This window comes from Zerene cesonia, chromosome 15 (genome assembly GCF_012273895.1).
Source record: "Zerene cesonia ecotype Mississippi chromosome 15, Zerene_cesonia_1.1, whole genome shotgun sequence".
Classification (NCBI taxonomy): Eukaryota; Metazoa; Arthropoda; class Insecta; order Lepidoptera; family Pieridae; genus Zerene; species Zerene cesonia.
In genome coordinates, this window is record NC_052116.1 from 6,277,373 (window position 1) to 6,291,121 (window position 13,749).

General features: G+C 31.8%; 4 protein-coding genes across 4 annotated transcripts in view; 2 read left to right on the forward strand and 2 right to left on the reverse strand.

The window, feature by feature from the left end:
• Positions 1 to 1,295: 1,295 nt before the first annotated feature.
• LOC119832354 (glucose-induced degradation protein 4 homolog) lies at positions 1,296 to 3,587 on the reverse strand. Its single transcript, XM_038356018.1, has 4 exons — positions 3,134 to 3,587; positions 2,805 to 2,972; positions 2,442 to 2,674; positions 1,296 to 1,973 (listed from the first exon to the last, which is right to left on the reverse strand). Exons 1-4 carry the CDS (start codon positions 3,278 to 3,280, stop codon positions 1,910 to 1,912), a joined length of 612 nt encoding a protein of 203 aa, XP_038211946.1. The 5' UTR covers positions 3,281 to 3,587; the 3' UTR covers positions 1,296 to 1,909.
• A 753-nt stretch (positions 3,588 to 4,340) lies between these two features.
• LOC119832701 (serine/threonine-protein kinase N) lies at positions 4,341 to 8,644 on the forward strand. The gene is made up of 2 exons (XM_038356420.1): positions 4,341 to 5,903; positions 6,440 to 8,644. Exons 1-2 carry the CDS (start codon positions 4,597 to 4,599, stop codon positions 8,256 to 8,258), a joined length of 3,126 nt encoding a protein of 1,041 aa, XP_038212348.1. The 5' UTR covers positions 4,341 to 4,596; the 3' UTR covers positions 8,259 to 8,644.
• On the reverse strand, positions 8,597 to 10,360 carry LOC119832702 (BTB/POZ domain-containing protein KCTD5). Its single transcript, XM_038356421.1, has 2 exons — positions 10,138 to 10,360; positions 8,597 to 10,063 (listed from the first exon to the last, which is right to left on the reverse strand). The coding sequence occupies exons 1-2, from the start codon at positions 10,336 to 10,338 to the stop codon at positions 9,611 to 9,613; spliced, it is 654 nt and encodes a 217-aa protein (XP_038212349.1). The 5' UTR covers positions 10,339 to 10,360; the 3' UTR covers positions 8,597 to 9,610.
• Positions 10,361 to 11,223: 863 nt separating this feature from the next.
• The window catches only part of LOC119832499, a 2,896-nt gene continuing 370 nt past the window's right edge, over positions 11,224 to 13,749 (forward strand). The window contains exons 1-5 of the mRNA XM_038356162.1: positions 11,224 to 11,643; positions 11,829 to 12,162; positions 12,366 to 12,509; positions 12,785 to 12,973; positions 13,639 to 13,744. Of these exons, the coding sequence (XP_038212090.1) occupies positions 11,395 to 11,643; positions 11,829 to 12,162; positions 12,366 to 12,509; positions 12,785 to 12,973; positions 13,639 to 13,744 (1,022 nt within the window). The 5' untranslated portion in view covers positions 11,224 to 11,394. The remainder of the gene's footprint in view (positions 11,644 to 11,828; positions 12,163 to 12,365; positions 12,510 to 12,784; positions 12,974 to 13,638; positions 13,745 to 13,749) is intronic.

Genomic DNA, 13,749 nt, shown 5'->3' on the forward strand with positions numbered 1-13,749 from the left:
TAGTGGACTTGGCTTTTTTATTCTATTTAGTCTTTGCAGAACACAATATTTTCTTATCAGTATAAAAATAGACCCACCTAATGACTTGAGGCATGACCATGACAATATTACCTTTTATTTAAGATACTATTAAATTCTCAGAATATTAAAAAAATTATCGATAAATTAAACTTTTATAATTTACAAGCAGATATATAGAAACATTTATATTTTCTAAAAACGTGTTACTGGAATATGTTCAATTAAAATGACTAAATTATAATTTGTAACAAGATCTACGTGAAAATTGAATAATCAATTATGTCATAAAAGCGTATGCCCTACCAAAATTATTAAATTATACTATATTCATAGCCGAACTACCCACATAACGATCCCACCAAAGCTTAGTATAAGTGTTTAGATTATTTAATGTTCTAAAAGAAATGTTCGAGTTCTATATTTTTCATAAATGTGTATTTTTCTACTATATGTCTAAAATCAAAAATATAGCGACAACATTACTCTCGTATAAATTGCTTTTGGAGTTTTCATAAATACTGTGTATGAGATACCTTGCCACTTATCATTCTTAAAATAACACGGCTGTTAAATTTAATACGATTTGATTATAAACTTACCTTTATGGATTGTTTCAACCAAATGTCATTTGAATATTAATTGCTTCCAAACATTAGTTGTCTCTGTGATAATGGTTATTTGAGTTTACATTATTATTTATACCTCAAAAATTCTATCATAGAGAAATTTAATTTAATAAAACGTCACATTAAAATATATCTACTATATCTGAGAAAAACCAGTGTTAGCTAAATAACATACCTCACAATAAACTTATAACTTACTCAGTAGTTCAGTTTGCAAGTGAAAATCTCGCGAAAAACTTTCTCCATGACTTTCTCTCATTACAAAATATTCGAAATACTCTTACATTTATATAAACTGTACTGTACAAATGCTAGGCCTAAGGTTTTATAGTTAAAATAATTGTTTTAATAACTTACTTAAGATTATTAATTTACGTATATCTTGTCTGTAACGCGCTTAACTCCCGCAATTTTAGACAATCATCGTTGCCAGTATTTTATTGTAAATATGAATGTGTTATATTAAAACGATCGAAAGATAAATAAGTTATGCATTTTATTTCTATAATCCTCTAAAAAAATGGACAGAAAATCTGCACCTGTCTCATGGAAAAAACTGAATACATGCTATAAACATACCAACATGAACATGCATCATGTAACTATAAATTATATTCATAATTATTATAGCAAAATAAAATCACATGATCCATTATTTATGAGCTTTTATTGAAAAAAAATATTCAATCCTTTAATTATAACACAGATAATTGTTGATAATCTACACATATCAATACAAATATATACTTGTTCACATTAAAGAGGATTCCTGCCTTTGCACACACTTATATACAACTGGGGCACACTTACACACCCCTTCTATAGAAATAATAAATTAAATGTAACAAATCATTATTCCTTACTTATATGCAAACAATTTGTACACAATATCACAATAATTAGTATGATTTGTTACAATCCTAGATATCTTACAGTAGAACTAACTTACAATAAGTAGTTAGAAGAATAGAAAAGAAACTTTGATTTTGATTAGCTAATAATCAAGATACATTGTATACTATGTATCAAATAATTTAAGGCTAAAATCTCAACAATGATAAAACAAAAATATGGTTAGGAGAAATTAGTATGTGCAATGACAGGTTTTAACATTGTTCAAAATTGTTGATCATCAGTAGCAACTACATTTAATGGGTGACTTGATTTTACATTTTATGTTTCTAAGCATGTTTCCAGTTACACTTTAAAAGAACCTTAAGTACTTTTAAAATATTCGTCCAAACATTGTCCACAGAACATTTTCATCTAAATTCATAAATTTGGATACTGTGTTCTGGAACATGGCTTAAAGTTAGCGATTGGAACCTGAAAGTAAGAAAATAAATATTTAATCCTGCATGTGAAAGTCAGGCTTACAATAAAAATAAGCTGAAGTATTATTAAGTCCGGTTTAAAATCATTTGCAACACAGTGATATGTTTAGGATATTTATTTAAATAAATTCTTAAGAGGTTTCTGGGAAAGAAATAGGAGCAAACAAAAGCATAACTAGGCTAGGTAACATAGCCACAATAGAAATTAAACAGATATATAGTGTACAATAGTGGGTATATTAGTAACAATTTTTTTAGAAAATGTTACTTGGGCTATTATATATCATCATATACATCTTTAAATAGCAGCAGCTATATATAGTTACCATTAACTCTTAATGCTATTATACAAATTGGTCTTCGAGCTAAATTATTATTTTAAAAGGCTATTGTTAGTTAATTAATATCCATTGACCTAAATTCAGTATATTGAACCATTGATTATAAAATTATTTCTTACCACTCTGAACTCCTGTGATAATAGTAGCCCTCTATAGTTGCTGCTGATTTGTGAAAACAAATATAATAAAAACCAGCAAATGAAGCACCATTTATGTCCTTTATTGTATGATCTGGCACGAGAAAATGTTCCTTCCACCTCATAAATACATAGTCAGCCTTTGCTAATGATTCATAATCAAAGGAATCAGAGTTAAAAGTCTTCAAATATGGTACAAATAATTCAAACTTACTCTGAAAATTAAAAAAATATCAATCAATTTGTGAACATGTTTAAATGTTAGATAAGTAATTGAATCAATACACTTTTTAAAGCTTTGAGTATAGACTCAAACAATTAATAAGCCTTTTAATAATTACATACCCAATGCTTTCTATCAACATCTTCATCTGCATCCCACTTTCTTGTTAGAAAAGGATACTTAGCTGATATTATTTCACCATCAAAAAATGTCGTCAGTGTTGGGAACTCCTCAGTCAATCCCTTAATTTTTAAATAACCACAAAGATAAGAATTCTCCTCATCAACATGCTGGAAACAAATAAAATACGGTCAAAGTAAAAAAAGCAATGTCTATTTACGTACAAATTAATTCAAATTATTAATTAAAAACATAGGGCTATATTCATCAGATGAAATTTAGAAAAGCTTTCCTTTTGAATCACTTTTGCGTATTTTGTTTTCGTACTAACCTGAAGAACAACTTCAACTTCGTACGAATTCCCTTTTGATTTTTGATGCCCTTGAAATTTAGAACCGTTGTAAAGTAAGGATTTAGTCACACCAGGTTGTTTCGAGTTCGCTGGAGGTGGTGGAGTAATGTCAACTTTAACAGGCATTATTTTCCATTAATACTTTGACCTAGCTTTCCCTGACGAAGGTATGTTATTGACAAGCACGCAGTACGCACGCAGTGAGTCAGATAAATTCTGGCACTTCGTAGACGATTTGACAGTTGATATCCTTTCCAGTATATTCTACGTAAATATGATATTTCATCTGAAACTTGCATTCAAAGGCGTACCAAACAATTCTACATAAATATTTAAGGATTCTTTATCACACGCAAACGCTCAAAACATTCACGGTATAAGCAGAAATAGAAAAAGTGAAAGCTTGTCGCTACCATTTTTGGTTTATTTAAAAAACAATAAAAATAAATCTGTCAATGTCAATATCTATGCGTTGTTTTAATTTTTTATCTATGTAGTTTTAAGGTAGGAGATGCACTATTTACGCAGATTTACCTATGTAGTAATACTGTACCTACTAAGGCGCTGGTATGAATGGTAGCAAGTCTATCAACTACACGAAGGTCGAAGAGAGCAATTATTATATTATGTGTACTGACTTTGCCAATAAAATGTGTAGCCACATTTTTATTATTTAATGAGACATATTACGAATTAAAACGCTCACGGAAGTTTATAATTATGAACCCAATAGCTTGCAAATCTTATCGATATGAAATTTATTCAACACATTTTTCTAATATTGCATTAACATATTCGCGATCGCTTCTAGCCTCGTGAATCGACGAACCATTCCTATGCGAGTGTTGACGCGAATGATTATTTACACATTCGTCTTCTCTTTGATTTAGTCTGAAAACCTGTCTCAATAAAAATACGCGAATCTCAAGGCAAATAGCGAGTGTATTGTGTTGTACATGCGTGTTCGATATATACCTAATACACCATGAAACAACTTTTTTATAACATCCGCCTGAAAATTTATCAATTCGAAAGATAACAAATGAAAAACATTAATTAATGAAAATGAAATCGTATAATTGAAATTTATTTTCTATAAATTTTATTTCATTTTTGATAAAATTTAATTGAAACTGGAAATATAACATTTTATATTCTGCCCAGACTGTTCTACGTATCTATGGAAAAGTTATGGTAGATTTCTTCATCTCGTTGGTTTCGTTGACCGACCAACTTGTTTATAAATTGTTTTGTAATTTAATTTAATTTAAAGCATTTTAATTTAATGTACTTATCTCATAATGGTTACTTCTAAAACTTCACTAGACTTAAGTGTTATACATCGTCATATCGTCCCTTCTGAATTGTGATCAATAAGCAATAATAGTGATATTTTCTCACATAATTATGGTTAACTGACGTTAGACAGTGCATCCTCAATTATGGCAGACCCAGGTTATTACCACAGTGATTATATTCGTCACCCTGTCCTTTACGAACTGGGTGTCAAATATGGAATTAAGACGGAATGTATTCCAGAAATAGCGTTGCCGTCTAAGTTGGAAGAACTCAAGGATGTAATACGTAGGGAAATACGTAAAGAATTGAAAATAAAGGAAGGCGCGGAGAAATTACGTGAAGTTACCACTGATCGAAAATCGCTTTCCTATGTAGCGAATCTGGTGAAACAAGCTAATATTAAACTAAATGAACTTAAATCTGATTTGCAAGAATTAGAATCCCAGTTAATTTTATCTCGCGGTCAATCTACTCCTACGTCGCCGGAAGATTTGTCTTATGATGAGGAAATTATTTTGGCGTCTGAAGCGGCACAACAACAACGTCAACTTGGTGAGGGTACAACTGATCGTAAGCTGGCATCTCTTGAAAAACAGTTGAATATTGAACTAAAGGTAAAGCAAGGAGCCGAAAATATGATACAAAGTATAAGCAGCAGTAATCAATCGCGTGATAAGAAGTTGCTTGCAGAAGCCCATCAAATGCTTGCAGACTCTAAAGACAAAATAGAATATTTAAAATTGCGAATATCTAAACTTTCCAAACAACAGAAAGGTGACACTGCAGGAGCAAATGGTGATGGTCGTAACATGGATATGAGTGGAGTTGACCCACTACTCGATGAACGCATTGCTGAATTGAGAAATCGATTACGCATAGAGGCTGCTGTGGTAGAAGGGTCTAAGAATGCCATAAGACTCCTGCAAAGTGACAAAAAAGTCACAGACAAAAAAGCTTTACAAGAAGCTCAAACAAATTTGTTAGAGTCAACACAAAAACTAGACTTGTTGCGCAGATCATTGGACATGCGTCGTCAAGAACTGCCAGCTGAAAGTGCAGCGTTCATAGAATTAGGTCATGAATTAAGAAGTACAGGATCTAGTCCTGGCTATGTCAGTTTGTCTGGTGCAGCTAATGCCCGCCCACCTTTTATATCTCCAGCTCCACTTATCAGCCCATGTGTTCAAGTAACTGGTACATTGGAGGTGAGATTAATGGGATGTCAAGATCTATTAGAAGATGTACCTGGCCGTACTCGCCGTGATCCCTTAGCCAGCCCATCAGATTTGAAGTCTTTTGTCAAGGGGGTCACTATAAGAAACTCAATGAAATACACATACAGCATAAAAGAGGACACAAGTAATGAAATTATGGCTGTGATGAAGCTTGATAATCATGCTGTTGCTCAGACAAGTTGGAGGCCTTGCTCGCAACAAGCCTGGGATCAAAGGTACAGTTCATTTTTTCAAATTCATTATTACAGTATTTAGTATAACACAATAAAGGAACCCTCTATGCATTATTCATAAACCATTGCATGCTTTTACATAATTTAAGCAACATTCATAATATATGAATTGCATTATAAAACTATAGTAGTAATGTATTACACATACAAGAACTCCTAAGAATATTATCTGTTTCCTTGAAATTTAATCTTAATAATTTCTAACACATTATGATTACTCACTCTATCTTATCATTAGGCTGTGTACATATTTGTTGTAAATAAGGACACACACAGACTGCTTTATTTTAATTTATGTCTATTATTCCTTACATTGTATTTTTAAGTTAGTGACATGAAATAAATAAATAAAATTATATGGACAAGGATAAAACATATAAGAATTGTTTCAACCAAAATATGCCACAATTTGATATTAGAACCCTTATTATATTTCAAAATAATAATGTACCTATATATAATATAACCATGTGTACCTATATATACAGTAAAGTAAAAGTATATTTTCTAATTCTCAGATTCACCATAAAGTTGGATAAATCTAGAGAGCTGGAAATTGGAATTCACTGGAAAGACTGGCGTGGGCTATGTGCTGTAAAATTCCTGAGATTAGAAGAATTCATTGATGACATCCGACATGGAATGGCTTTGGAATTGGAACCTCAAGGATTATTATTTGCTGAAATTAAATTTTTAAATCCAATTATATCAAGGAAGCCAAAATTGCAACGTCAAAGGAAAATCTTTAAACAACAAGGCAAAAATATTCCACGGCCATCATATGGAGAAATGCATATTCCTGCTGTTGTATTAGGTAGATTATTAAAACGTTCTTCACCTTCAGTTCAGAATATTCAGAATGCTGTCAGTCAGTCTCAGCAACATCATTTTGAATCACCACATGACATTAAAGATATTGATAATACAAATGCGACATTTACTGGTATGGCAGGGGTTCGCCCTTTGGGTTTGCCTCCCACCCCGACAACACCGCAAGTGCCTATTTTGCCTCCACCGAAGCCGTCTCTGCCACTACAACCTCCACCCAATGTATCTACACTAAGGATGGAGAAAGAGCTTCAAGAAGCATTTGCATTTTTAGAAGACTCATATACAAGGGATAACTATATATCAAAGGAACAACAACCATCAGCTTGCAATACTCCTTTAGTTGAATATCCACCCTCACCTTCACCAAAATTAGTTTTGGAATATCCAAGCAGTGAAGATCAAATTGTTGAAATTGCAAGCAATATGCGTCTATCATCATCACGGTCTTCTTCAGTTATTGAAACAATGAATAAAGAGCCAGATTCTAGAAGACAATCTGGTGAAATGTCAATGAGCAGTTTCAGATTGTTAAGTGTGTTGGGCAGAGGACACTTTGGAAAGGTAATATTAGCTCAATATAAACCAACCAATGAATACTTTGCCATAAAAGCTTTAAAGAAGGGTGATATTATAGCCAGAGATGAAGTAGACTCACTACTATCTGAAAAACGAATTTTCGAAGTAGCGAATGCTATTCGACATCCATTCTTAGTTAACTTGTTTGCATGTTTTCAAACAGAACAGCATGTATGTTTTGTCATGGAGTATGCTGCTGGTGGTGATCTTATGATGCATATACATGCAGATGTTTTTACAGAGCCGAGGGCTGTATTTTATGCAGCTTGTGTAGTATTAGGCCTACAGTATTTACATGAAAATAATATTATTTATAGAGATTTAAAATTGGATAACCTGCTTCTGGATACTGAAGGTTATGTAAAAATTGCTGATTTTGGATTATGTAAGGAAGGAATGGGGTGGGGTGACCGCACAGGCACATTTTGCGGGACCCCTGAATTTCTTGCTCCTGAAGTATTAACAGAGACCTCATATACAAGAGCAGTTGATTGGTGGGGTCTTGGTGTACTTATATTTGAAATGTTAGTGGGTGAGTCACCATTCCCGGGTGAAGATGAAGGTGAAGTGTTTGATTCTATTGTAAATGATGAGGTCCGATACCCCAGAACACTATCTTTAGAATCAATTGCATTAATGCGCCGATTGCTTAGAAAAAATCCAGAAAGACGTCTAGGTTCCTCAGAACGAGATGCAGAGGATGTTAAAAAACAAGCTTTCTTTAGAAATGTGGATTGGGAACAATTGCTCCTAAGAAAAGTTAAACCACCATTTGTGCCAACTATCAACAACTTAGAAGATGTTAGTAACTTTGATAGTGAATTCACTTCTGAAGCAGCTGTGCTCACTCCTCCCAAAGAGCCAAGACCTCTAAGTACAGCCGACCACAAACTATTCTGTGACTTCACGTACATGGCAGACTGGTGCTAGGCAGCTATTAATCACTTTGATTTTAAAGTTTAGGATAATTCTTAATAATAAAAAAACAATAAAACCCCATTGCCTTAACTAATGCGAGTGAAAAACTGTATTTTGATATAATCTATCTAATCTATTCTAAAGGGTATCTTAGATGATACTCATGTTGACTTGTATTTAATGCAGTTAAATGCAATATTTTATTATAAATTGTGTAATTTAAATAAGTTTTAAATAGTGATAACCTTTATTTTTTTAAAACATCATGTTATAGATTTACATATTATGTAGTTATATTTGATTAACCTGAAATAATTCTTGAGAATGTGTGTCAAATAAATCATTACATCTTCAGTCAATTCTATACTTTAATCTGTGAAATAAAGTTATCAACAACATAACAATGTATTATTTTATGTATGATTTTTCCGAATCTTGATAATACATAATATACAAGATATAAATATTATTTAATGTCTCAAGCATTATTATCTAGAGAATAAAGAATTAAATAATATAAGCAGCATTTTATGTAGGAAGGTGTAGCTATTACTTTACTTATGTGTATAATATAATATATTCAGTATTTACGTTGTATGGAGGCACTTCATTTAATGCACTTAAACCAATCAAACCACACATCTTAATTAATGATTCCAATCAGGCAAAATTTGTGTTTCCAGTTAGATTCCTGTCTACTTTTCTATTTTATAAGTACATTAATCACCTTACATAATGTATTTTAAAGTACAGGCAGTGTCTTTTATTACAATAATTATTGGTATTATGATTAATGACAAATCTTACAAAAATATGGTCATATGGAACATATCCAAGCAGTATAAAAGTTGTACTTCTTATATTGAACATGGCTCTTACTTATCTCATTGAGCAATATTACAATATTAAGCATATATGTATATAACAAATTTGAAGTATACATTTTCAAAAGATCTATTACAGGAATGGATCTAAATGTAAAATACAGTAGGTTAAACACATTTATTTACAGGCTTTGATGGAAAACTAATAAAATGCGAGTCTATATCTAGAAAATGTTATCTCAAATATCACACAACTAACTTATGAATGCAGTTGAATATATGAAAGTAAATATTTTCTACATTTTATGTAATTGAGTATTTGGCCAATATATTTCAGGTTCAGAAGACAATATCATTCATCACATTAATAGAACTAACTTACTGCGAACTTGTTGAAATTATTAACTGGACTTATAAAATTATGCACTTATGTAAGAATTGAAAACACTTTCATATAATTAATTTCATGCAACATTATGTACAACACTTCACACACAGAATAAGTCTTGAACATCACCTGTTGTATTGCTTAAGGAAATTTCAAATTCTCGATCCTTTTTGTTGCAGTACCATTGCACGGTCTGTTGGCTCAATATCATTACTATTTGGATTGTTACCACATTCTCTACTCACCACACACAGAAATTCGGCATGATCCTCATTACCGTAATTATATTGCGAACCGATATTAATCAACTGTTCAAATTTCCATCCATCAGACATAGATGAAACCATTTGCGTCAACTCTTCTTCGTGAAATTGTAATACTCTATATACATGATTTTTAGAGTCTTTCGATGGACCCGTTTCTCTTTGAGAAATTCTTTCTTTAACTAATTTAATAAGCTCTGTTATATTGTAAAACTCGGCTTCTTCTAAAACACCTTCTTCAGCTATGTCATTGTTGATGACCAACTTTCCATGTCGTAAATAGTTGAGAACTGGGGAAAAGTAAGTTGGATCTCTGTCTATTAAATAAGCACCAGTTTCATCCTGTAACAACATTATTCATATTTTATAAAAATTTAGACCTTACCCACTTTAAAGAAACTTAGTTACAAACTAACCTTATCTGAAATTAAGTCACTGTCTTCTTGTACTAATCGATACAAAAATGAGTTTGTGTCTCTAGACAATGTAGTTTTTGTTGTTAAAAAATATGTACCGCCAACGTTTAATTTAACCCATTGTTTACTGCTACGTCTTTCATTGTTATATGTTTGTATATTTTCATTACTAAAACCACCGCCACCTACGTGACCCGCCATGGTTACAATTCCATAAATACTAGAGTAGAATTACAATTTACATAGTTCTGATCAGTGTTGCCACATTGTTTTTCAAGAAAAGGCAATTAGACACTTCCAAAAGAGCTAAAAATTAATAAAAGCGTGTAATTGCGAAAAACTTGCACTTTATACTGTTCTGGCTGTTTAGGGGGACCTTTAGAACTTCAATGGCAAATTAGAACGCTCACTTAGTAAACAAGCCATACCGTAGCATGTAATAAAAGCAAAAAAGATTTTACGAGATAATTATATATAATAGAGAGCTAAAAATACGAAATAGAACTAGATTTCCCTTTTTTATTTATTAATATGGCTTCAAAAAAAACAACTTATTTTATATTTTAATTTTATTTTTTAATAATTAATAACATTACTACCTAAACTTCCAGGACAACCAGACGTATTGAGATAGAGGAGAGGAGTAGGGCAGAGCATAAATATAATACAAAAGATTAAATATACAAATTATACACAAGTTAATTAATATATGTATTTGTTTGAGGCTCCGAAAAATGCTAGATTCCGCCCGAAAAGGCTAAGGTTGCTACCTTAGCCTTTAACACTGGTTCTGAGTTTTCTTCAGTCTCAATCTACATCTTGTTTAAATGTCTATTCTTTGATATACAGTCTACACTCTACACAGTGTTACCAGTCGACTTTATATATAAACATTATTTATGAAAGCACGTCTTTTTGAGGAAAACTGTTTTTTGTACAAAGCATTTATTATAATAAATCATATAAAATGGCTACATGTAATTATAAATATGTATAAATAAGTAATAACTATATATTTTTTTTAATAATTTGACATTATTTATGTCAAAAAAAGTTTCATAGACACTAGAAGTCTATATCGCTACTGCGTTTGGAAAGTTCGAATATTTTATTGTCAAATAATTGTTGAATTGTGTAGTCTGAATGTTAATTTATTTAATATTGAATCATTTTAGCTAAGCTTTTTGTGACAAATAATTTGCTTAATAACTGTAAAATGCGTAGATAAACTGGCATTTAAGTGTATTTTATACGAAAATGAGTAATAATCTAGAAAATGATCGTTCAATCACAACTGGAAAAATGTATCCAATCGACTTAGCTCCACAAAAAATTACGATAGTAAAGAGTATTTCTAATGCGGATGTTAAAATGGCTCATCTAATACCAGGCCAATCGAAGTCTTCTGGTTCAAATCAAATTATTACACATACAAACGCTGGTTCCGTGGGTCTAATGCGTACAGCTACTGCAGCTCAAATAATATCTTCAGGCGTAGCTTCACAGGTATTTTTTTACATATTGCTTAGTTAGTTTTTTATTACGAATTGAAATGATCCATTCATTGATCTGTTACGAAGAAGTGTGAAGAGCATTGTAATATATACATTACATTCTTAAAATCATTATTCATCGTTTTTCCTTCATTTTTTTGTATTTGCTAAGCTAGATTTTGTATTGCTTTATTACAGGGAACTCAGATTGTATCACAAGGCAATCAGTTAATAGGACAAAATACGCAAATTTTGACACAATCCCAACTTATATCAAGCAGTCAATTGCTAAGTCCTGGTACACAAATAATTAGTCAAGGAACTCAACTATCTGCACAGGTTTCCAATACTAGTAATCATGGTAATAATACTCAAGTGAGTGTCACATCAACAGTCAGCGGAAACCCAGTATTGAATGTTGGGGGCCAACTTGTCAGTGGTGCAGGAAATTTAGTTGTTAGTTCTACAGTGAGGACCCTTCCACCCAGTGTGAGAGTACTTCCACCGATTCCACACCATAACCCAAGACCAGGTAAAATTAATTATTCTATAACATAATAATCTTCTCTTCCTTAATACCACAATATAATACAATACCACAATATAACACATAATCTTACCTTAATAATCCTACCTTTTAGTGTTTACATATAATACATACTAAAAAAGATATTTCATATTATAGTATTGTAGTCACAATACTTTTAAAACATAATTTTTTTTACTGCTTTTCAGTTCTCACAAGTGTTAACGTAAGCAGTGCAAGCGGTGTGCTGGTCAGCAAAAGTGTTACAAGTCATGTTCCACGGGGCCTGGCAGCTGGTGCCTCATTAGCTGTTCGTCCTGTAGCTGCATCAACACAGCCCAATGTGAACCAAGGTAATGAATAATAAGAAGGGTATGAATCAGAATGAGCAAATACTTTGTTTCATTATCTAGGTGGCTGAAAAATCTTTCAACCATCTTGATCATAGTATTTTGTTTACATATATAATATAGATATTAATTCTGTTAAAAAATTGTTTTTTAGGAATCAGTGGTGAAAGAAATTATTTCTACCTTAAGAAATGTTTTCCTTAATTTCATTTGGTACAAGTTTTGAAAATCAAACATTTAAAAGCAAATTCTAACTATATTTACTATATATCCAAAAGGGAATAACGCTTGGTCTGGAAGCAATCGGGGTCGTGGTGCCTTAGTGTATGGCTCTAGAGGTATGGGCCGCGGGGCTCCGCCGCGACAACCGTCGCCTGCGCCTTCACCTTCCCACACTACAGCCACACAAATCTCACAGCCACCTCACTCAGCTATTGTGACTTTACCCAGCTCTACTGTTCTCACATGTGAGTATACTATTTAAAATTACTTTTTATACTTGATTTATTATTAATCTAATTATTGTATAACAAATAACATACTTATTTCTTTTAATGTAACATTTCTTAGAATTAATCTCAATGAAATGGTCAATTATTATTTATACCAATATTTCTGCTTCAGTTTCATTCATGAAGATTTTAATATAGATACAAGATAAATTTCAATTACTTTTTATCTATGCTATAAAGTATTTGCTACCATCTTTTAAACTATTAATATTTATTATCTTTCCACATAGGAATTAAAGCCACTAGACCTTGCTGTACGCTAAGACCTTGAAATTATTGACTGTTGATAAAGAAACACTGAAGTTAATTTTTATGTTGAAATTAAATTTGCTTTGTACAATTCTGCCAGTATCACGTTGGGAAGATTATACACAATTTATTAAATTTTGCTATATTAATTGATGTCAATCAAATTGCAGATACCTAAAACAAAGAAACATACTTGAACATACATTTCTTGCAAGGCAAAGATTATGTATAAAATTTGAGTATTAATGACAGTAAAATCAAATGGGATTTTGTGGTTTGTGAACAGTTAATATCTGTTTAATATTAAAGTTAACACTCGAAATATCCAAATTATAAAAATCTGATTAAACAATGTTGCATATTCTATTTAGCCAGTGGAGTTATATCAAGCACAGTGCGCGGTGGTGTGGTTGGAGTGGCCAGTGGTCCCTCAACTAGACCTAAAACTCCGACACCGCCTCCTGCGACAGCTAGACCGTTGC